Source organism: Choristoneura fumiferana, chromosome 3, assembly GCF_025370935.1.
Source record: "Choristoneura fumiferana chromosome 3, NRCan_CFum_1, whole genome shotgun sequence".
Classification (NCBI taxonomy): Eukaryota; Metazoa; Arthropoda; class Insecta; order Lepidoptera; family Tortricidae; genus Choristoneura; species Choristoneura fumiferana.
Window position 1 is genome coordinate 5,040,426 of NC_133474.1, and position 21,716 is coordinate 5,062,141.

General features: G+C 37.7%; 1 protein-coding gene across 1 annotated transcript; it reads left to right on the forward strand.

The window, feature by feature from the left end:
* The first annotated feature begins 714 nt into the window (after positions 1-714).
* On the forward strand, positions 715-18,084 carry LOC141426183 (aldehyde oxidase 3-like). The gene is made up of 18 exons (XM_074085040.1): positions 715-760; positions 2,125-2,294; positions 3,423-3,583; positions 4,045-4,415; positions 5,291-5,514; positions 5,582-5,684; positions 5,801-5,925; positions 7,278-7,423; positions 7,900-8,047; positions 8,634-8,783; positions 8,912-9,052; positions 9,139-9,626; positions 9,999-10,182; positions 11,297-11,492; positions 16,408-17,171; positions 17,261-17,453; positions 17,643-17,756; positions 17,929-18,084. The coding sequence occupies exons 1-18, from the start codon at positions 718-720 to the stop codon at positions 17,997-17,999; spliced, it is 3,792 nt and encodes a 1,263-aa protein (XP_073941141.1). The 5' UTR covers positions 715-717; the 3' UTR covers positions 18,000-18,084.
* The last annotated feature ends 3,632 nt before the right edge of the window (positions 18,085-21,716 follow it).

The window sequence follows — 21,716 nt, forward strand, 5'->3', positions numbered from 1 at the left end:
AAACAATTGCTACGCGGGTGAAGCCGCATGCAAAAACTAGTTTAAAATGTAAGCTATCAGTAATGAAATCGGTTACACACCCTTAGCATATTTAATCGAGAATCGCAATAAATCGACTCGAATTTACATTGTCACAACCCTTTAACTGCTTAATGACATGTGTCACCGTACCCATCCTATCCGAAAACACTATAGTTTATGCCACTTATAATAAATTATTTGAAATGTTAGTACCTACGCACTTCGATTAGTATAAAAATTATTCTAAGTATATGAACGATCTCAAAAGTTTTTATATTAATGAGTGTCAGTTATTTCAAACTTTAAGTTTTCAATAGCCTTGCTCTTTATTTTTAGCGTAAAATGTATTATAATTTGTGTTATTAGCTGGGACCGTGTTTTGTTATAATGATTGAACTGTATCCCAACAATTTTACAATGAATATTAGAATGGAACCCTGCGCGGATTACAATGCTTCTTTCAACCGCAAATCCTCATATAAGTAGTGAATTCCTGGTGTTTTTTTTTGCATAATCGATGATTTGTTTTACTTATTGATTTTCTTTCCAAACACAAACCTACGCAGTGGACGTGTAGACGACGTAAACGTTATTGCTCGATTTAATTTAATTGAATGTTTAGTACTAAAATTTAAATTTATAGTGAGGAACAGTATAGTAGTAATCAAATTATTGAATGCTACTTAAAATTCAATCATGGATAAGATTACATTCAAAGTGAATGGGGAAGAGTGTTCAGGTAACGTTTTTTTTATTAATAATAATGCTACTAAATACTTCGTTTTTTAAGCATTAATAAAAAGGGTAAACAATCTTGACGATTCTTTTTATTGAAAAACGTTCTCAAAAAAACAATAACTAACTATTACTTATGATACCAAAAGAATGTAATGATCATAATGTCTTTCCTATTTGTTACATATTTGCTGTGGCTTATTTTTTAAAAGTGTTTTTCAATAAAAAGACACGTCAAGATCACTTATCTTCTTTCTAATGCTAAAAAAAATAAAGTATAGGTAAGTACTTTGAAAACGTGAAAGTGTGTATGGGAGTGTAAATTCCACGCTGAAACTGATAGACACAATTTATTTTTTGAATAACACATTTGCAAATTTTTGTATACTGATATTGCTTTGATATTGCGATAGAATCGGATGTACCCGTGTAAAATTACGAAATATCAACCGTTTTATTTAGTGTGTGAAGTTCCCACCCCCAACTGGGCGCGCTAAATACGGTCCAAGCCCTCTGATTCTGACAGGAGGCCTATTCCCAGCGGTGGGACGTAAATAGGCTGGAATGATGATGATGATGAAAGTTAGAGAATTGGATTTCTAATAGGATCGTTACATGTGACATGGTGACGTGGTATTATTTCCTTGGATTTATTTGAGAAAAGCACTATCCAAGGCTCGTCCGCGAACAGGCATTGGCGGCCTCGTATCTCCAGATGACCTCGATAACACTCGACCATCTATGACTACTCGGCCGGCAATCCCCATTTCGCGGCCTCTGCAGTAATGTACTATTAACTCCTGGTTTCCGATTAAAAATCATCTGCTTATTATGTCTTGGTGTTTAATAAATACTCGTAGTCATGGTATTTTACTGTATATAAATGAATACCGCAATAAAATATGAGGTATATTTTATGAAATTTTACAAAACAACAGACCTCCTCTCAGTACGAGAGGGCTTGGGCCGTAGTTCGCACGCGGGCCCCAGTGCGGATCAGTGTGGGGCATTGTGGAGGCCTGTGCCCAGCAGTGGGACGTATATAGGCTGGAATGATGATCATATTGATGATGAGGAAAACTAAAAATACAATTTATTCCATGAGGTATTCATTCAACGCTCCACCCAACAATAATTTTAAAAACACCCGACATTGTCACTTCAAAGTTTAATATCTCAAAAATGGCAGAAACGATTTTGACAAAACATACCTAAGAACCATCGCTAGAAAACCGGATTTCAAATAAAGAAACCACATTCAAATCCGTCCACCCGTTTAAGAGCTACGGTGCCACAGACACATATAGCGGTGAAACTTATAACACCCCTCTTTTTGCGTCGGGGGTTAACAACCGATTATATTTCCAGTGGGCTCCGAGGTGGACTCGGACGTGACAGTAAACGACTATCTCCGCAACATCCTGAACCTTCGCGGCACCAAGTACATGTGCAAGGAGGGGGGCTGCGGCGCGTGCATCGTTGCGGTGACCGCGCCAGACCCCTACACGGGGGGGCGGAGGCGTATGTCCGTCAATTCCGTAAGTTAACAGTTTAGGGATGCGATTACCGGGATTTGATTCTGCATGTCCAGCCTCACCGTGCCAATGGGCATTGCCAATCCAGTGAGGTTTAGACGAAAAGCCAGCGCTGGCCTGACCCGTGTTGTTTAAGCCAAGTTTAGACGAAACCAGTGTTGGTTAACAGTTTGACTGGCAACCAGCGCTGGCTTGTTATTGGCCTCGTGTAAACAGTTTTTCAAGACAAGCCAGGCTGGCTGTCAGCAGTGGCGGGAATAGAGCGCCGGCCTATTTTTCAAGCCAATGACCTACAAGTCATTATATGAATTCAGCGGTTCTCATCTAAACAATATGAGGCAGGCCAGCGCTGGCTTGTCTGGGGGCTGGCGCCAGCGTTACTGGCTCAGTCTAAACCTTGCTTTAGATGAGGCTTGAATGAAACTTTCCTTCCTGACGCGGGCGGAGGATACTCCATGCCTGCCACTGCTGGCAGGCAGCGCTGGCTTGTCTTGAAAAACTATTTATACAAGGACAATAACAAGTCAGCGCTGGCCAGTTTAACTGGCAGAAAACACTGGCTTCGTTTAAGCCTAGCTTAAGATACATCAAAGTGCTTTGAATATTTGATCACTTCCATTACATCATTCATTAAGTACATAGTTTGATGCCGTTGAGAAGACATTCAGCTAAAAAAGAAAATCTTCAAAACATCACCTTACCTAGTAGTGGATATGTTGTTGACTGAAAGCCGAATCCTGTTTTAATTATTTAGGTTAGATTAATTTAATTTTTAGCTTTTATAAACATCTTTGAATTAAAATTACCGTAAGATGTATAAATAATTATTAAAATAGATAAATGGATCACTCAAGTACCTATTAATAAACAAGGTATGCCCGGCATGTTTCAAGCGAATCCGTGGCTCCTTCCCAATGTAAGCTCGAACGGAAATCACATGTATGTTTGTGTTTTTATAATTTGAATGTTCTATATTTTTTGTCAGTTAGTGAACTGACAAAAAATATAGAACATTCAAATCGAGTAGTGACTCGACCTCACTGATGATTTAGTAGGTTCATTTGCGACGCGGTAGGTAGGTAATGAGCTAATGAGCACATATTTGGATAATAACATATCCATTGTTTCTAGTGCCTAGTGTCCATAACATCATGTCAAGACTGGGAGATCACCACCATCGAAGGCATCGGGGACCGGCGAACAGGGTACCACCCCGTACAACGTACCCTTGCAGAGTACAACGGAACCCAATGCGGATATTGTAGCGTCGGATGGGTCATGAGCATGTACAGGTAACTGTTAACTGGACTAGCAGGACATAACTCGTCTTTTTTTAATTTCAAAGCCGAGCTACAAAAAGCTGTGGTAGTCTAGGTTCGTGGGTACGAGCCCAGGCTAGCAACTCTGCGGTTTTTTAAATTTATGTGCGAAACGCTTTTGAAATTTACCATGAGTTTTGCGTTGAAGGCAAACATCGTGAGTTCGAAGTTCCCAATTTGCATAAGCCTTGCGTGGGAACTGCGGCCCAAGCCCTTTCATTCTGAGAGGAAGCCTGTGCCCTACCACTGGGACGTACCTGTATCCCGAGATTATGATGATTACCTCTACTTTTCTATGTGTTAATTTTTACAACAGGTACGTTTTCTCTTTAATTAAAACATAATGGAACGCTGTAACGTGGAATTTCAAGAAATCAGAAGGGCTACTTTTACAATAAAATACCGTGATTACAACTCAACACATTTACTTACAGCTTGCTGGAAGCCAACCATTACGATCTCACACAACATCAGATAGAAAACTCATTCGGCAGCAATCTCTGCCGCTGTACCGGCTACCGACCCATCCTTGACGCCTTCAAAAGCTTCGCCAAAGATGCACCGAAACCTAATAAAATCATCGACATAGAAGACCTGAAAATTTGCAAAAAGTCCTGTAACAAGCCTTGCAAAGGAAAAGACTGGTGTGTGGTGGATAAAAAAGATACAGGCACTGAGAAAATTAAGAAGATTATCTTGAAAGATAATCATGTTTGGTACAGGGTGTATGAGATTCATCATATATTTGAGGTGTTGAAGAAAGAAGGTCATGATTACATGTTTGTTGGAGGAAATACAGGAAGAGGTATAGTGTAAAATTTAAAGAATAAAGTGAATATTCCACCTGCTCCTTTCTTCCACAGGTCGACCAGAAGTAGACAGGGTCTCCACCCTTACGTTGTCAGTATTCCCAAAATCCGCACAAAGCGTTTTCGCTCTTCATTCTTCAGCCGCACAGCAAAGGAGTGGAATTCCCTGCCTGCGACTGTGTTTCCTGAACACACTGTGTTTCCATACACACTATAATTTGGCCGCTTTCAAGTCTAGTGTGAATGAGCATTAACTAGGCAAGCGTGCTCCATCGTAGGCCTCATCCTCGCTTTCCATCAGGCGTGATTGTGGCCAAACGCAAGCCTACGAGAATATTGTATAAAAAAATAGGTACAAATATTTAGTGGGTTTAGTAATTACGTTGATAATAAAATCGTCGATAAAAGCAAATCATCGAAGAAGTTAATCTACTTAAATATTTTTTTTATTAAAGAAGAGCCTTCTTGCTTGCTTGAATTCATAAATTTATTTAAGAACAGAGGCTGCTATAGTATTTTAAACCAAAAATAAAAAATGATCTTATCATATCAGTAAAATTTAGTGTCGATATTTAGTAAATTCACCGAGAATTAAGTTCATTCTTGATAAATAAATATATTGTATTGTGGGAAAACGAGCAAACGGATCGCCTGATGTTAAACGATTAACGTCGCACATGGACACCTGCAACACCAGAAGAGTCACAATTATTTTGATGTTTCTTTCTATCTGTATACGTTGTTCTCTGAAATGAAAAATAAAAGAAAACCACTGCGAGGGATATTTTAAAGGGGTGACAAGTGGGAAAAAATGGCAGTCGGGGTAGAGTTTATGTAAAATTTATATACTTACCCCCTTTTAATTTTTCAGGAGCCTATCCGATTTTTGCATTCCCCCGCGTTCTGATAGACATCGCTCCGGTACTAGAACTCAAGACTCACTTCATAGACCAAAACTTGGTCTTGGGTGCCGCAACTACACTAACTGACACAATAGATCTGTTTTACAAATTGTCTAAAACAAACGAAGAGTTCAGATACCTAGCCAAGCTCGCAGAACATTTGGAACTCGTGGCACACATTCCTGTCAGAAACGTATGTATACTTTCTTAGATATTTTTGTTCATAATTAAAGTATCTATTATCTCAATGTTTGATTCAGATCGGAACTATAGCTGGGAATCTAATGACGAAGCACAGGGTTCCAGTGTTTTCTTCTGACGTGTTTATGTTGCTTGAGACAGTAGGAGCGGTACTTACAATCCGTAAGTATTATCCTTTACTTTTATTAATTAGAGCGCTTAGTTAAATATGCCCAAACATTACATTATAGCAGCTGAGATAGCAGTAGCTACACGCTTGGTGCTTTTATGTCTTTCAGTTGATGAATTCCAAGTCCACCATGTGACTCCGGCAGAATTTCTAAGCATGGACATGAGCGGAAAGTTGATTACAGAAGTGAGATTTCCCCCTCTATCTCATAACTATCATTTCGTCTCTTTCAAGGTAAACATTATCAAAATTTTCTTCATAGACTTGTGTTGTTGAAAAACATTTTGCCATTGATTTTGTTTTCATTGATGCCCACACCGAACTCAGATAATTATCAATGACTTACAGTTTTTGGGTAGGATTTGGCTAAGGTTAATGTCCCAGTCCCAGTGCTCAACATGTCAATGTCCAATTCATCATCATCATCATCATCCCAACCTATATATGCCCCACTGCTGGGCACAGGCCTCCTCTCACAATGAGAGGAATGATGTCCAATTAATGACATAAAATTGAGGATATCATCCTACTAGGCCAGTGACCTCAGCACTTGAACGATTACCTGAGATGTCTAAAAAGACAGTGGTTCTATTTGATAATCAACGCAATAACAGAGACTTTTGGTACATGACTCACTACTTCTGGAATTGGGTAGTTTCCAGTGTAAAATAAAATTATCAGAAAATATTAGAGACATCCTTTTTCTGATTGTTTTTTTGGATCATTTTGTATTTTTTTATTTCAACTCCAAATTAAAACAAACTGAGACATGGATGCACAGAAAAACTAGAGAAAGAGACCAGCGCTGGGAATCGAACCCAGGTAACAAATAACAACAAATTTTAACAAATTTGCAGTTGAAATAAAAAATACAAAAATACTCCAAAAAACCAATCATACTTTGATTGCTTAGTAGCGACATCTCTTGTCTGGGTGAGCGGTTAGTTCCGAAAGAATATGACGTCTCTCGATGAGAGCGGAACATAGATGTCGCTAGTGCTGCTGCTTAAGTAGCATAGCAGATAAAAAGCAACCTGAGATATATGCATACATATGCATAGGAAAAATCCGTGTCTAGATTCCTGTCCAGCGGTGGTGTAGGGGTTATAGCACGCAGCACGGATTGCTGCGGACTTGGGTTCGATTCCCAGCGCTGGTCTCTTTCTCTGGTTTTTCTGTGCATCCATGTCTCAGTTTGTATTTTCGACATCCTTTTACTTTTGCCAATCAAACAAAAAATCACAAAGATGGAGCGCGTCAGAGTTCAGGAGTGGTACAGTCACCAGCACCAATATCTGACACAACAAGCGTGCATAAATATCTGATAAGACTCTATTTCTAGGGCCGGAAGGACGTGTCAGATATTTTTGCACACTCCGATGTGGCAGATATTAATGCTGGTGACTGTACCCGTGAGTTCACGCCTTGCACGAACTTTAACCGGCTATAATAATACCTTCATCGTTTTTTGTTTAAATGACAAAAAAACATGTCCAAGGTTTTCTGATAATCTAACTGACGGACAAATTACAATTTTCTTGGAAACTAGCCCATTGATCTCATGTTGTATTGAATCTGACTTTTAGATTATGCCGCGAGCCCAAAGCGCGCACGCGCAGGTTAACGCGGCTTTCTTATACGAGTTTGAGCAAGACAAAGAGACAGTGAGGTCGGTTAGGATTGTCATCGGTGGCATTTCTGCTGACTTCGTTCATGCTTGGAAAACTGAAAGGTATGAATGGAAAATGATTGAAGGTTCGTTAGCCAGATACAATCTAAGGCATTCTGAATGCAAGAAAAATCTTTGGTTAAAATACGTGAATATGATTAATATACAGGCTTAAAAACTAAGATGTGAAAATCGAAGTAAAGTGCACAAGTGCTTCAAAACAATTTGATTAGATTATGTTTGTATAATATAAGGCACTTTGTTTCCAAATCTCAAGTAATGAGTCGTAGCAAATACACAATTAATTCTGATAACTTCATCCCGGCACAAGTCTCTCGCTAGTTTTGCTTCGGATCAAAAGTTTAAGAGTTACCGACTACAAATATGCAAGTCATCTGTGTGAACCATTTTTAATGTCCATACAAACAACAAAGTGACCTATTACGATTCTGTTTTTGCCGCATTATATAATAACCCTTAAGTACGGCTTGGTTTTTTAACTCGTACTCCAGATTGTTTTACGTACTCTTACCACACAGATACATAGCCGGTAAGATGGTATTTAAAGACGAGGTGCTGCACGGAGCGCTCAATGAGTTAAAAGAAGACCTATCTGTGGCTGAACAAATTGCTGGAGAGATGAAACCAGAGTTCAAAATAAAGTGCGCTTTGGGCCTCCTTTATAAGGTAATACATACCCTCATATAGAAAATATACATACACATTCATTCGTTTCTCTTTATTTTTTTAGTCGAAATACAAGCTTACTTTGATATTTTAGACACTGGCCGACATTATCATAAATTGTCACGGAGTAATTCACCTATAGCCAAGATTCGAGATCGAGTTGATACTTAAAAGTAGTACCTACGCGGGCTGCAGACAAAAATATCAAACAAACTCACTACCAAAATCACACATCCCAGACATAAATACAAAATACAGATCTTTTAAACCACATAAATCCTGAGAGCCTGACTGGTCCTACTCCTACTCTAGTGTTAGCTTCATGATTCTTTTTATAATTGTCATAAAATTATGATGGGAATAGAGTAAGGACCAATCAGGCTCTCAGGATTTATGTGGTTTAAAAGATCTGTATGTGTTTATGTCTGGAATTTGTGATTATAGTGACTTTGTTTGGTGTTTTTGTCTGCAGCCCGTGTAGCCCTTTTTATATTATTGCAGATAAAGCTATATTTATGGCAGATATTCCTTACCAGTTTTTAATTCGCAAAGTATGCAATTAATAAAATACTTACCAATGTTTAAGGGACTGCTAACGATTATACCAGAAAACCGTTTGAACCCGCGCTATCGTTCAGGGATCCAAGATTTTAGAAGGACCAGACCCCTGTCTAAAGGATCACAAGAGTTTGATACAAATCCACTGACGTGGCCTATCACGGAACCTTCACCAAAGGTAATTTTCAATGGGTTCCGATATTTATTGACAAAGTTAGTGATGGAGCATTTTTGAAAGTAACAATAAAGGTTAATTATGATATTAAGAAAGGATAGTCTAACTTAATAAAAACATGCTTTGTTTAGGTGGAAGCGTTAATTCAAACTTCGGGTGAAGCGTTCTACGTGAATGACTTGCCGACTCAGCCACGCGAGGTGTTCTGCGCATTTGTTACTTCAGATGTGTGCACGGGAGAGATCCTCGAAATAGATCCTTCTCCAGCATTAGTGAGTAATTTCAACTTACAGTGGTAACCATGTTTTCTTCGTAATTATTGTAATCATCAAACTTTGGAACTATTGGTCTGTTTCAGAAAATACCAGGAGTTCTAGCATTTTTCTCTGCTAAAGACATCCCTGGCACAAACAATTTTTTACCTCCATCAGTTCCAACCTACACAACACCAGAAGAAATCTTCTGTGATGGTAAAATCAAGTATTACGATCAAGCTATAGGAGTGATCGTTGCAGAAACGGAGAAACTGGCTAATCGCGCTGCTTTACTCGTTCAAATTAAGTACAGCAAAGATACAAGGAAACCAGTTATATTTATTGAAGAAGCAAAACAAGACCCTAACAGAGTTTCATTATTTTATGTGCTACCACCTAGGGATCGGGGTGCTAACGTTCAAAGAGTTATTAAAGATTCTCATAAGATTCTATGGCAGCATCATTTTACATATGAGACACTTCAAACTGAGGCAAGGCCCAGTGACGACGGGTTGGATGCATTTTGTAGCACGCAGTGGAGTGATGCTGTCCAGGTTACCATAGCGAGTACTTTGAATATTGAACAGAATCGGTGAGATATCCATCGTTTGTTACCTATTTCATTCACAAGCAGATATATTAAAGTTTTTTTCATGAAATACTTGTATCGGATTAATAATTTAACAATACTTTATTCTCTTCGTTATATAAATTTAACTTCTTAACTTTGTTTCCATCAAAAGGAAATAATAGTTTTTGTATTATCAAGAAAACATGAGCGTTATTTTATAAAGTAATTTGTAACGTGTTAATTTTAACAGTATACTTAACGTATTGGTACCATTTGGAAATTTATAACAACAACCATTACTCAGCTTGTAGAGAAAACTAGTTTCACTGAATTTATAATTGACGATGTACCTAAATGTTTTAAAGTTAAGTTTGCAATTTTGATTATCGACAGTATAAACCTTGAGGTACCTCGATGTGGAGGCGCTTATGGCTTGAAGATATCTCGGCCGAACCATATTGCGGCCGTGTGCGCCTTGGTCTCATATCTGATGAATCGGCCGTGCCGGTTCAATCTGGGACTCCAAGCCACTTTCCGCGTCATCGGGAAGCGGCCACCAGTTACTGTGGATTTCGAAGTAAGGTTTAAATAAGGCCAGGGGGAGCTACTACGAAATCCGAAAATCTTTTTAAAGTGCCAATTCTTCTTAAAGTGCCACTCCACAGCTCTGAAAATTTATCCCTGCCTTGCTGATTTGGTTCAGACAGTTAATCTGTATAATCACTGCCAGCAATTTGATGCGTAGGTATTTACTGAGAAAGTTCATTTTGCAAATGAATACAATAATAAATTAAATTGAAATTATCCTACTAATATTGAAAATGTTTGTGAAGAATGAAGATGTTTTTTACTTAGCCATGAAACAACGCCAGAATGAGGGCTATCGCGTATGAATTCACCACTAGAGGCGCTAGTGTAGCGTGAGGTCTCCGAAATGTCAAATCTCATAGTTTTTGGGTGAGCTACGCGGGTTTATTTATAATTAGAATAATAATATTGTGAATATTTTGCAATATCTGAAATTAATTATGGCAAATATGCGTTCCGGGGCAATGAATGTCTGTGTTTTGAGACAGTTTTGTCTTTCGGAAACCTTTATCCTCCCTTTTTTCCGAACAAAACGGGGACTATGCAACACTGTGGCATGCTTGATATTTTTATGGTACGGTTTTAGGGTGTATTGAATATGATTTTAATCTAAACTTTGTTTTCACGCCCGTAATAACAGACTTTGAAAGCCATACTAAAAACCTCACGCAACAGTGCGCCATCTAGTGAGACAAAAAACGATAGCCCTCATTAATTTAGATGAAGTTTGGTATGGAGACAATTTCAATTACGGGCAACGGCTAGTTATTCAATATATAAGAAAAACCTTAGTAGTTAATACTCAGGCGTTATTGAACAAAAATTTATAATCATTTAACTACAAAAATTTACCTTATTTGTCTGCTACCAAACGAGAACAACGGCTTATTACTCGTAATTTTTAAAACATTAATATGTCACAGAGGCCTGCCCAACTATCATAAACTATCTCTTAGCCAAAAATCACGCCGATCTGTCGCTCCATTTTGACGTCAAACACGGACAAACATTAAAACACAATTCACACAAAGACACACACTTTCGCATTTATAATATTAGTATTGATTCATTTTATAAAACATATTATTATAATACATATTAAGGTTGGAGTGGATAACAGAGGTGAGATCCAATATTTGGAATACAATTTGTATCAAGATCAAGGATACGTTTTGTCGGACCAACTGGTAAACGTCACGGTGTCAGCAATAAAAAATACGTATCAGAATTTGCGGTGGTCATACAAAATATATAACGTGCTCACTGATACCGCTTCCAACACGTGGGCGAGATCACCAGGTAAGTCCAAATTCACTTATGTTCTGCTTCAACACACGGGCTGCGAGAGTAAAGCTCTGAGGATGAACCAGTAGTTTGTTTGAAACGCGTTAGTATTTTGTGTGGTGTTTGTGATAGTTTGGCATGTGTGATTTATTTGTATATATTTTTTACGTGGAAGAAGAGTAAGGCGGGTTTGCATTTTAACATATACCTATAAATCGCACAGATGTAGTTATAGTGGTGCACGTTTTGTAGCAGAGAAGCAAGATAAAAATATTTATTTTTCGAATTTTTTTATAATAACTCAAGTAAATCTAGAAAAAAAAATACTCGCGAAATGTAATGAATGAAAGATGCTGGCAGCATTTTTAAAGGAATGCTGTTAAGTATATTGTACGATGAAACTATCAGCTCTTGTCCCCATTGTCAACATCGGTTTGATCTAAAACCTCAACTCCGAATAATACGAAGTTTTATTCAAAGCCCTCTAGATCTCTACGTTAATTTAGTTTTAAGTTCGGTAGGGATTGCCGCTACTGGTGCCGCATCAGCTCGATCAGCTTGGTGAGATTTCTTTTTCTTTTTACTTCTTATTGTGACTGATAGAATTTCCGTTACAATTGCCATGCCAATTAAATATACCTAGTACCAGCATTTGGACGCGAATTGCCCGGAATCAGTGACATTCCGTCCAGTCTCTTACCATCGTCTCTGGTGACGTCCAGTGGATTTGGCGCTACATTGATGGAGGCAAAAGAGCAAGGGCTAATATAATTAAGATCAGCATCCCTATAAAAGTAGGCCGATCTCTTGGCACGAAAGCTCGTGGTGTCCCAACGCGTCGCCCTTAATGCTGCAAGTGAAACTACATTAGTTAAAGCTAATAACCTAATCAACAACAATTAGGAAAAATCTCGACTTTGACACTTCAGAGTTAAATTTCTCAAAAAGAGCTGAATCGACTTTGATGAAACATAATATATTTAAGAACCATCGCTAAAAAACCTGCTTTCAAATAAAAAAACACCGCATTCAAATTGGTCAACCCGTTTAAGAGCTACAGTGCCACAGACAGACAGACACACATAGCGGTCAAACTTATAACACCCCTCTTTTTGCGTCGAGGGTTAATAAATTGGCACGCAGATGAATTCAATAAGTAAATTTAACCAAATCCCATGTAAAATTGATTGATTCAGGCAGATTGTTGTTAATGAATACAATTACTTAAGGTAAAAAAACGGCCAAGAGCGTATCGGAGACGCCCAAGATAGGGTTCCGTAGCTATTGCGAAAAAATCAAGTAAAGTTTTTCCAAGTATTTCTTATTGTGTACGTTTCGTATCTTCCAAGTTGAGGTATATTTTATACTTAAGGCTGCTATTTACTCTTAAACTACAAATAATTCTCGAGCAATGTTAGCCGTTATGATTTTCCTTGTAAATTTGATGTACTTAATTACTACCATCCTGAATATTATTCCACCCAACAGTTTAGATTTTAGAAGGGGGGGAGGGACAAACAGATCACTGAATGGAAAAATCGTCTTAGCAACCACCCCCAATGATTTTAAAAGACCTATCCATTATATACTCCATACTATAGGGTTAGTCAAGAAAAAAAAATCACCCCCACTTAACGTCTATGGGAGGTACCCTAAAAAAACTTTTTTTTTTATTCTACCACTTTGTCGGCGTGACTGATATGTATATTCATGCCAAATTACAGCTTTCTAGTACTAACGGTCTCTGAGCTTAGCCGCGGACAGATAGACAGACAGACAGACAGATATGGCGAAACTATAAGAGTTCCTATTTGACTACGGAACCCTAAAAATACTTTTTCGAATTTTGGTTAAACTGGTTTATGAAATTATTTAGGTTGGAGTGGATAATAGAGGCGAGATCCAATATTTGGAATACAATTCTATAACGATCAAGGCTATGTGTTCTCGGACCAGATGATATTGTTAGCGGTTCCTTCAATAAAAAATACTTACCAGAATTTGCGATGGTCATACAAAATTTATACCGTGCTCACTGACACAGCTTCTAACACGTGGGTGAGATCACCAGGTTAGTTCAAATTCAATTGTGCACTTGTTTCACCAGAAACGATCTACGGAATCATCAAAATGGTGTTTATTAGTAGTTACTTTATTCCTTATTGAATTGCTTTTAATACATACATACATACATATTTACAGCCTTATTCATAAAAAATCCTTAATTGAGGTTTGATCGATCTGTTACTTAGCAGACTGATTAAGCTTGTTAGACGGTTGTCAAGAAGTATGATTCATAAACGCTTGCTAGCAGTCTGCTAGTTGTTGAGCTGCTGATAGACGGATAAGACGCGTTATGTTGGCCATCTTGACAAATTAAAGACAAAAAATGGCCTTAACCAATCTTAATTTAATTGTTTAATAACGATATCTCTTGTCCGGGTGAGCGGTTAGTTCCAATGGAATGCCGAAAGTTTCTCGATGAGGGCTACGGTATAGATGTCGCTAGCGTCACTGCTTAAGTGGCTAAATAAGAAACAAACAAGCTGAGATATGTGGTGCATAGGGGAAATTCGTGTCTGTACCGTTGTCCAGCAGTGGTGTAGCGGTACGCGGTACGGAATACCGAGGACCTGGGTTCGATTACCAGTGCTGGACTTATTTTTCTGGTTTTTCTGTGCATCTATATTTTCAGTTTGTATTTTCAATTTAGGTTTTACGGGATGACCGTAAAAGTAAAAATTTGGAATTGAAATAAAAAATACAAAAAGATTCCAAAAAACCAATCTTAATAGAATGTTTACAAAAATAATTTGCAATTGCGTAGTACTTTGTATTATACTAAAGATCAATTAGTATAACAACATTGAGTCCACGTTATTTCGGTTATGGTTAGCTTAATGCCCGGTATATAAAAATATGATATGATCGATATTTTATCCTCATAACCGTATGTGCCCATAGCTCAGTTAATCGGCTGCTTAGATAAATTCGTAAATGACCATGAGTTCATGTCCTACATATTCAGAATTGTTTCTTTGCTTTGTGTTGATCAAACCAGTCTTGCACTATACGCGACCGGTGTATTGGGCAGTTATCTTGCACGAACGTTATGCGCGGCACTTGTTCTTCTGGATAGACAATTCTAACAGTGGGCAACATCGTATCTTGTAGCAAACTGGCATAATTAACACCGTTCGCTCGACTGGGTATTCTGACAAGTTCTCCCGGGTCAGCAGCACACATTCAGTATTCCCTGACCATAGCTGGCGCTGCGGCGCATCTATGAGTCGTGGTCTACTCGGTCTTTGACGATGCAGCAAACATTCTTCTTCTTGATATCGTCGTACCCATAGTATAACTGTTTTTATCTGTAACAATATAAATAAACATAAAATAATATAACGTAGATATAATTTTAATGAAGAAGTTGGTAGGATGAACGTAAAAAAAAAACTCACATTAACTCCAGTTTCTCTAGAAATTTCCGACATATATCTATTTTCCTTCTTCATATAAATTAATAATTTCACAACTTTTAACCATTTTAATATTGCGATAAGAACTCATTTTAAAGAATAATCAACTTGAAAGAGACAATCAAACGATGTTGCAAGCATCTGAACAAGTACCTAGCAAAAGCTTTGTAATAAAAAGAGCCTGGTAGTTTGAAGATCTTCAGTCTACCCTCTAAGTTTCGTTAAACATGCATGACTTACCGATTAATTTTAAGATGATCCGATATAGATCCGATTTTCATCGCTTATGATAACAGTAAGATGGTCAAGTGGTCTGTGAGTGCACCGACAGATTCGTATATCACGAGTTCAAATCCTACCAGGCGATTATATTGAGTTTGTGTTTTTGTAAATTTACTACTAGATTTGGAGATTACTAAAGTTGACACTAATTCGCAACATGGGTCTCCGCAAGTACCTAAAGAATTTCATTATCATCAGCATCCCAGCCTATAGATACACGTCCCACTGCTGGTCACAGGCCTTCTCTCAGAATGAGAGGGCTTGGGCCTTAGTTCCCACGCGGGCCCAGTGCGGATTGGGAACTTTACATACACCAAGGAATTTATCGTTGGAATATTTGAAGGACAAGAAACGATAGTAATGCGAATATTCATATTCTTCTCCTCTTTCGCACAAGTACTAAAGAGACAGAAAATGTTACGCGCTTTGCGGTATCATCCCACGGTGTCCCACCCAGGCAGGGACATAATTTAGTTACTACGGCAGCGAAATATCAAATTTAACATGAATATAAAATATATTTTTTTAAGGTCAGTGCCAGTGCCATCTAGTGAGATCTTAGTAAACTAACTAAGTTAGTAAATAAGTAAATACTGCTAATACACTTCAAACACATAGATGGCGCCATTTCTCGCGTCAGACGATTGTGTTTTGGAATTGTCCATCGACTTTTGCTGGCCATACTCGTAGTACCTAAGTGCAAAACGCCGTAATTATGTTAATCATCCAATTTTTTTTTTCATATGTATTGTTAGTAAAGTAGTAGTAATAAATACCTAATTAAGAGGATTTTTAAATACAAATTCCTGAAAATATTTTTTCCTGTTTTTTTGAAATCTTTGCGTAACTCTCCCTTCACTAAAAATATCTTCGGTATGGTTTTTTGCTCTTGTCAGTCAGCTGTTCAAATTTGTGGCGGCCATTTTGTGACTTAGCTGGGAGATAAAGGAGGGTCTACGGTCCTCTAACTTTAGCAGAGCCTTGATCGATTGATTAGCGCTAACAGACGTTTATGAATCATGTTTTTTAGCATCGGGCCTTCAAGTAGCCTTCAAGGAGTCTCTAACTTTTTATGAAGAAGGCTGTCAATATTTTATGTGAACACGATACACACATTGTCTTTTTAAAAAGAACAAATCTTTTTTTACTTTTATGTTTATTTTATTCAGGTTCTTTGGAAGCCATTTCTTTTACCGAATTGATAATGGAGGAGATATCTTACGTCCTAAACAGAGATTCCATTGAAGTTCGCCGAGCTAACTTAAACCCTCAGTATCCAGAAGTTCCCGAAATGCTGACACAATTAGTGGAAGAAGCAGAGTACAACAAAAGAAAAAGATTAGTAGAGGAATTTAATTCGAAAAATCGCTGGAAAAAAAGGGGATTAAGAACGGCAATCATGAGTTGGCCAGTTGTCGTTATAGGTGGATACCAAGTTTTTCTAACTGTTCTACACAGTGACGGTACTGTCATAGTTAACCACGGAGGCATTGAACTGGGTCAAGGTGTCAACACTAAAGTTATTCAAGTAGTCGCTTACACATTGAATATTTCGACAAGTAAAGTCAAAGTGAAAGGAGTGAATACAGAGACAAATGCAAATAATATAACTACAGGTGGTAGTAGAACTACAGGTGCCGTTTACTTCGGAGCCATAAAATGCTGTCAGCTACTTTTAGATAGACTATCAGCCATCAGAGATACGATGACAGATGCAACTTGGGAGCAGTTGATACAAGCAGCATATTTAAGTGGAATAAATCTACAAACAACTTATTATACTACGTCAAACGACTATGCTCCTTATAGGGTGGGTGGTGTTGCTATGGCAGAATGTGAGGTTGATATTCTTACAGGAGAACACGAAATTTTGAGGGTTGATATAATCGAGGATTGTGGGACTTCAGTCAATCCAGAGATTGATATTGGTCAGGTTAGTTTGTGTATTTTCTTAAATATTACTTTCCCAATGAATATTTTGATGCATTTGGAATTAGTCTAAATATCTTAATATATTGACAGATTGAAGGGTCTTTTATAATGGGTGTTGGATATTGGACATCAGAGCATGTTATCTACGATGAGAAAACCGGAGAGTTGCTGACTGACCGCACCTGGTATTACCACGTGCCTTGCGCCAAAGATATTCCTTTGGATTTCAGGATCAAGATAAGGAAGAACTCTTACAATCCATTAGTGGCTCTTGGTGGAAAAGGTCAGTTAAAATTATTTATGTAGATATTATATGTAGATAAGTCCAGTTTAGACTTTAGCTTAAGTACATAGGTACATAGACTGAAAGATAAATATTGCATTGTATGATACATCAAGTGCGACACTGCTTCCTTTGTTTTAAATATATGGCAAGCTTTCACAATCGATTGTTTCTAGTTTTTTTTTTTAGCTGTTGGTGAACCAGCAACGTGCCTCGCTATTTGCGTGGCTTTTGCTATACGAGAGGCTCTTGCAGCCTCTCGCGAAGAAACAGGATATCCTAAAACCGAATGGTTTCGTGTTGGTAAGATGTCTAAGTACTTAGGCGTAAAATTAGAATAATAACCAGAGTAATCACGAAGTGTACAGCAAGAACGAAAGTAGACGAACAGCATGCACGGTCTACCCTCACCCTAATTATTTAGACTCTGTATTAAGATGCGTCTACGCCTATAATTTTACATTTTTCTTTACAGATGGGCCGTTTACTTTAGAAGCTAACGTGCTGTCAGCAGATGTTCGTCTTGACGAGTTTAAATACAAATAAAATGCATCAAACCAGTTAATAAGATGCATGATAGTATTAGATTGAATATTTAATGTTACACTTAAATGGGTTTTAAAATTATTGTTGTCGTGGTCACAATTAAATAATTAACACTTCCATGTTCTTAACCTTAGTCCGAAATCATTTCGAATACGGAACCCTAAAAAATACAGTTAAATGGCAATAATTATTCGTTTTCATAACTAGGTTTGCGATTGCACAACTAATTATCATACATTGTCTTATTATGATTAGGTATCTGATTTCTTATTGAATTCGAGTCGGAACAAATAAATTATTTTATCAATTTACATTCCTGGTAATTAAGTACTCCAATTAGATTAAGAAGGTTATAAACATAATATAGGTACTGCGCAATTAGTGTTACAATTATTACCTAACACTAGCTGTTGGCTGCGATTTCGTCTGCGTGGTATTTGCTATGCCGCTATGCACTACTAAGTAATAGACAAGGCTACCTACCCGACCATCACCTTATGATCGAATTCTAATCATAATCTCTCATCATTATCTATGTATGTTAGTCTGTAAGGTATTTATTGTATGGGCCAAGTTGCCCGAAATAAAAGAATTTATTATTATTTATTATTATTATAATCTATTTATGTTTTTTTTTTCGAAATAAACAACCAAATTTGCAAAGTTTTGCGTAAATACCATTGCTATCGACCCTCTCCGTTGTCACATCACAATTTGGTTTTGAACAATTAAAAAAAACTCCGTAGTTAGTTCACATTTTTCAGATCTCTTTCCCCAAAATTGTACACTATGATGCTGGGACTCGTCGTTAATATACTCGTATGGGCCTAAATATGTGTATGTGTAAGCCTTCCGTGGAAAATGTAGGTGATTGTTTTAGCCTGAAGCTGCTAGAGCAAGGGCGACGAAAAACCTTGTGTGACTGGGCTTATGTACAGCTGAATTAAGGCACCTAATGGTTTACAACGCGGTCTATGTCAACTGGTCGAAAATTGTTAGTCATAATGCAATGTTTGTCATACTATTTTTTAATAGGTTGTACTATTACTTATTCTGTGGTCATACATAACTCTTTTTTTCTCTGAAACCATTTACTTTTCAAAATTGTGATAAAACAAAAGTAACCTAACCTATAGAGTTCAACAGGATGACCATTTAAAAATTTATGAAAAATTTACGGTTTTAGATGAAAAAAAATGTGATTTATGATTGACAAAAATTATGAAAAACATTACTAATAAAATTTACAACAAAAAAAACATTAAAAGACTTAAAATGATGCCAGTCGAAAGAATCCCTTTACAACGATCTCCTAATAAATTCTGCTTAGGTTTTGTGAATTAAAATTTGATGCATTAACAAATTAGTGTTCTTCAATCTTACAGAGGTTCATATACAGTTGTACAAACTGAATCATGCACCAGGATGGAATCTTTGTGCTACTAGTGTCATGTTGACATCCAATATTTTTGTCAAGGAAATCATCATCCATCATCATCATCAGCCTACAGCAGTCCACTGCTGGACATAGGCCTCTTCCATGGCGCGCCACAACACTCTGTCTTCAGCCCCTCGCATCCATCCGCCGCCAGCGATCCTCTTAAGGTCATCCGTCTACCGTGCCTCAGGACGCCCTATACTACGTTTTCCCGTCCGTGGTCTCCATTCGAGGACTCGTCTGCTCCACCGTTCATCGGTCCTGCGACAGACGTGGCCAGCCCAACGCCACTTCAACGAACTAATTCTCTGAGCAATGTCAGTGACTTTCGTTCTTTGTCGAATAATGTGATTTCGGATTTTATCCTTCAAAGAAACCCCTAGCATTGCTCTTTCCATAGCCCGCTGAGCGACCTTGAATTTGTGAATTAGTCCCGCAGTCAAGGTCCACGTTTCGGCTCCGTAGGTTAAAACTGGTAGGACGCACTGGTTGAAGACTTTCGTTTTTAGACACTGAGGGATGTCCGACGACAAGATATGCCGAAGTTTCCCGAAAGCAGCCCAGCCCAACTGTATTCGCCTATTAGCCTCTTTCTCAAAGTTGTTTCTACCGAGTTGTATAATCTAACCAAGATACACATACTCAGGTACAACTTCGAGTGTGGCGCCACAGACGTTAACTGCTCTGGGAATGACATGACTGTTGAACATAACCTTGGTTTTGCCCAAATTCATTCCGAGACCCACTCGTCGGGAAGCAGCATTGAGGCTATTCAGCATGTCAGTCAATCCCTGCAGCGACTCTGCCATAATAACTATGTCGTCGGCAAAACGGAGGTGAGAAAAATCAATCACAATGAAATCAATCACAATGTAATTGATTATTAAAAGGTTCCAACCCTGTTACATGAACCAGTTTGTACGACTGTAATAAATACCTGTCCGAAATACAATCGCAATGACTTGCCCCTGCATAAGCACCACATGAATGTGTTGCTCGCAGTAAAGTTTAGGAGCTCCCAACAAAAAAGTCACCTATAATATGAACAATTTAATTTTTAATTGCGTCCAAATAATCATATTCATTCACCACTAATTTACGAATTTGATAAGATAAAATTTAAAAACGAGGTGCTACAACGAGCATTCGGAGATCTAAAAGGTTGCATATCCGTGGCTGAACATAATTGGCGGAGAGATGAAACCAGAGTTTAAGGTAAAATGAGAGAAAGATAAATAAATACAAATAATGTTAAACTATTTAACATGAGCTCAGCGAGAATTTATGTATCAGTAAAGGGTTAACTTTACGTTGAATAATATATATTTGAAATTCCCAAAGCTGCTCGATTTTTAACTAAATTTGTGGCGATTTGAATCTCAAAGATTTCGAATTTAAGTTTCCGTATGCTTCAGAATTGCTGCTTTGCCACAATCAAGGGAGATAGCGTTTTATTTAATCAAAATCGACTCCAAAACTGAACTCGAAGCAGCTCATAAGCTATCTTAATGGAAATGTCCCCGTTTTGAGATTTTGGCACTACAAACACAAATAACCAAGGTTTGAAATGCAAATGTGCTGAAAATTATGAAATCATTTATATCAAATTGAATTAGTCTGATCGCTTATGAGCTGCAGCTTATGACCCTAAATCAAAAGAGCTAGAGATATTTGAAATTTGGCATAAAATTGTTCGCTTACCTAATCCTTGAAGGTTACACGAACTGGCGCGCTAAGAAGTTATTTTCCGAAACTCCCACAGAATAGAGAACTATTTTTTTGTATTTTTAGTGAAGCTCCGGGAAAACATGAATAATCCGACTTGTATTATAAAGCGTAAGTTTGTGGGAAGATATTATTATGTGTGTGTGCGTACCTAATACAACTTTTTATTCAAGTAAATTTCGATAAAAAAGGATATTTGTATGGAATTTTACATCAAACTTGTCACTTAGCCCGGTCTATCTTTGTATGCAATATTCAATACCGATATCCTTTGATACATTACGGATTACGCTGCGTATGATCTACTGATTCTGCGCTATAGAGCACTATTATTTCTTGTCTGTACAAGTATTAAATTCAGTATTTGTGCTTTCTTTGTAATGAACAGGTTTATAATGGATATTATAGATATATGCAGCGAATGTTTACCGAAGAAAAAAATCAAGTTGGTTACAAACAAAATTAAATACCTGGGCGACCGAGCTTCGCTCGGGTTAAAACTCGATAACAAAGCGTTTTCCCAGAGATAAGAACAACCTGAATCGATTTTTCAT

Coding starts and splice junctions, on each gene's coding strand:
- LOC141426183 (XM_074085040.1), top strand. CDS start 718: ATGGATAAGATTACATTCAAAGTGAATGGGGAAGAGTGTTCAG. Junction 10,183..11,296: donor CAGTTACTGTGGATTTCGAA/GTAAGGTTTAAA, acceptor ATACATATTAAG/GTTGGAGTGGATAACAGAGG. Junction 17,172..17,260: donor CAGAGATTGATATTGGTCAG/GTTAGTTTGTGT, acceptor ATATATTGACAG/ATTGAAGGGTCTTTTATAAT.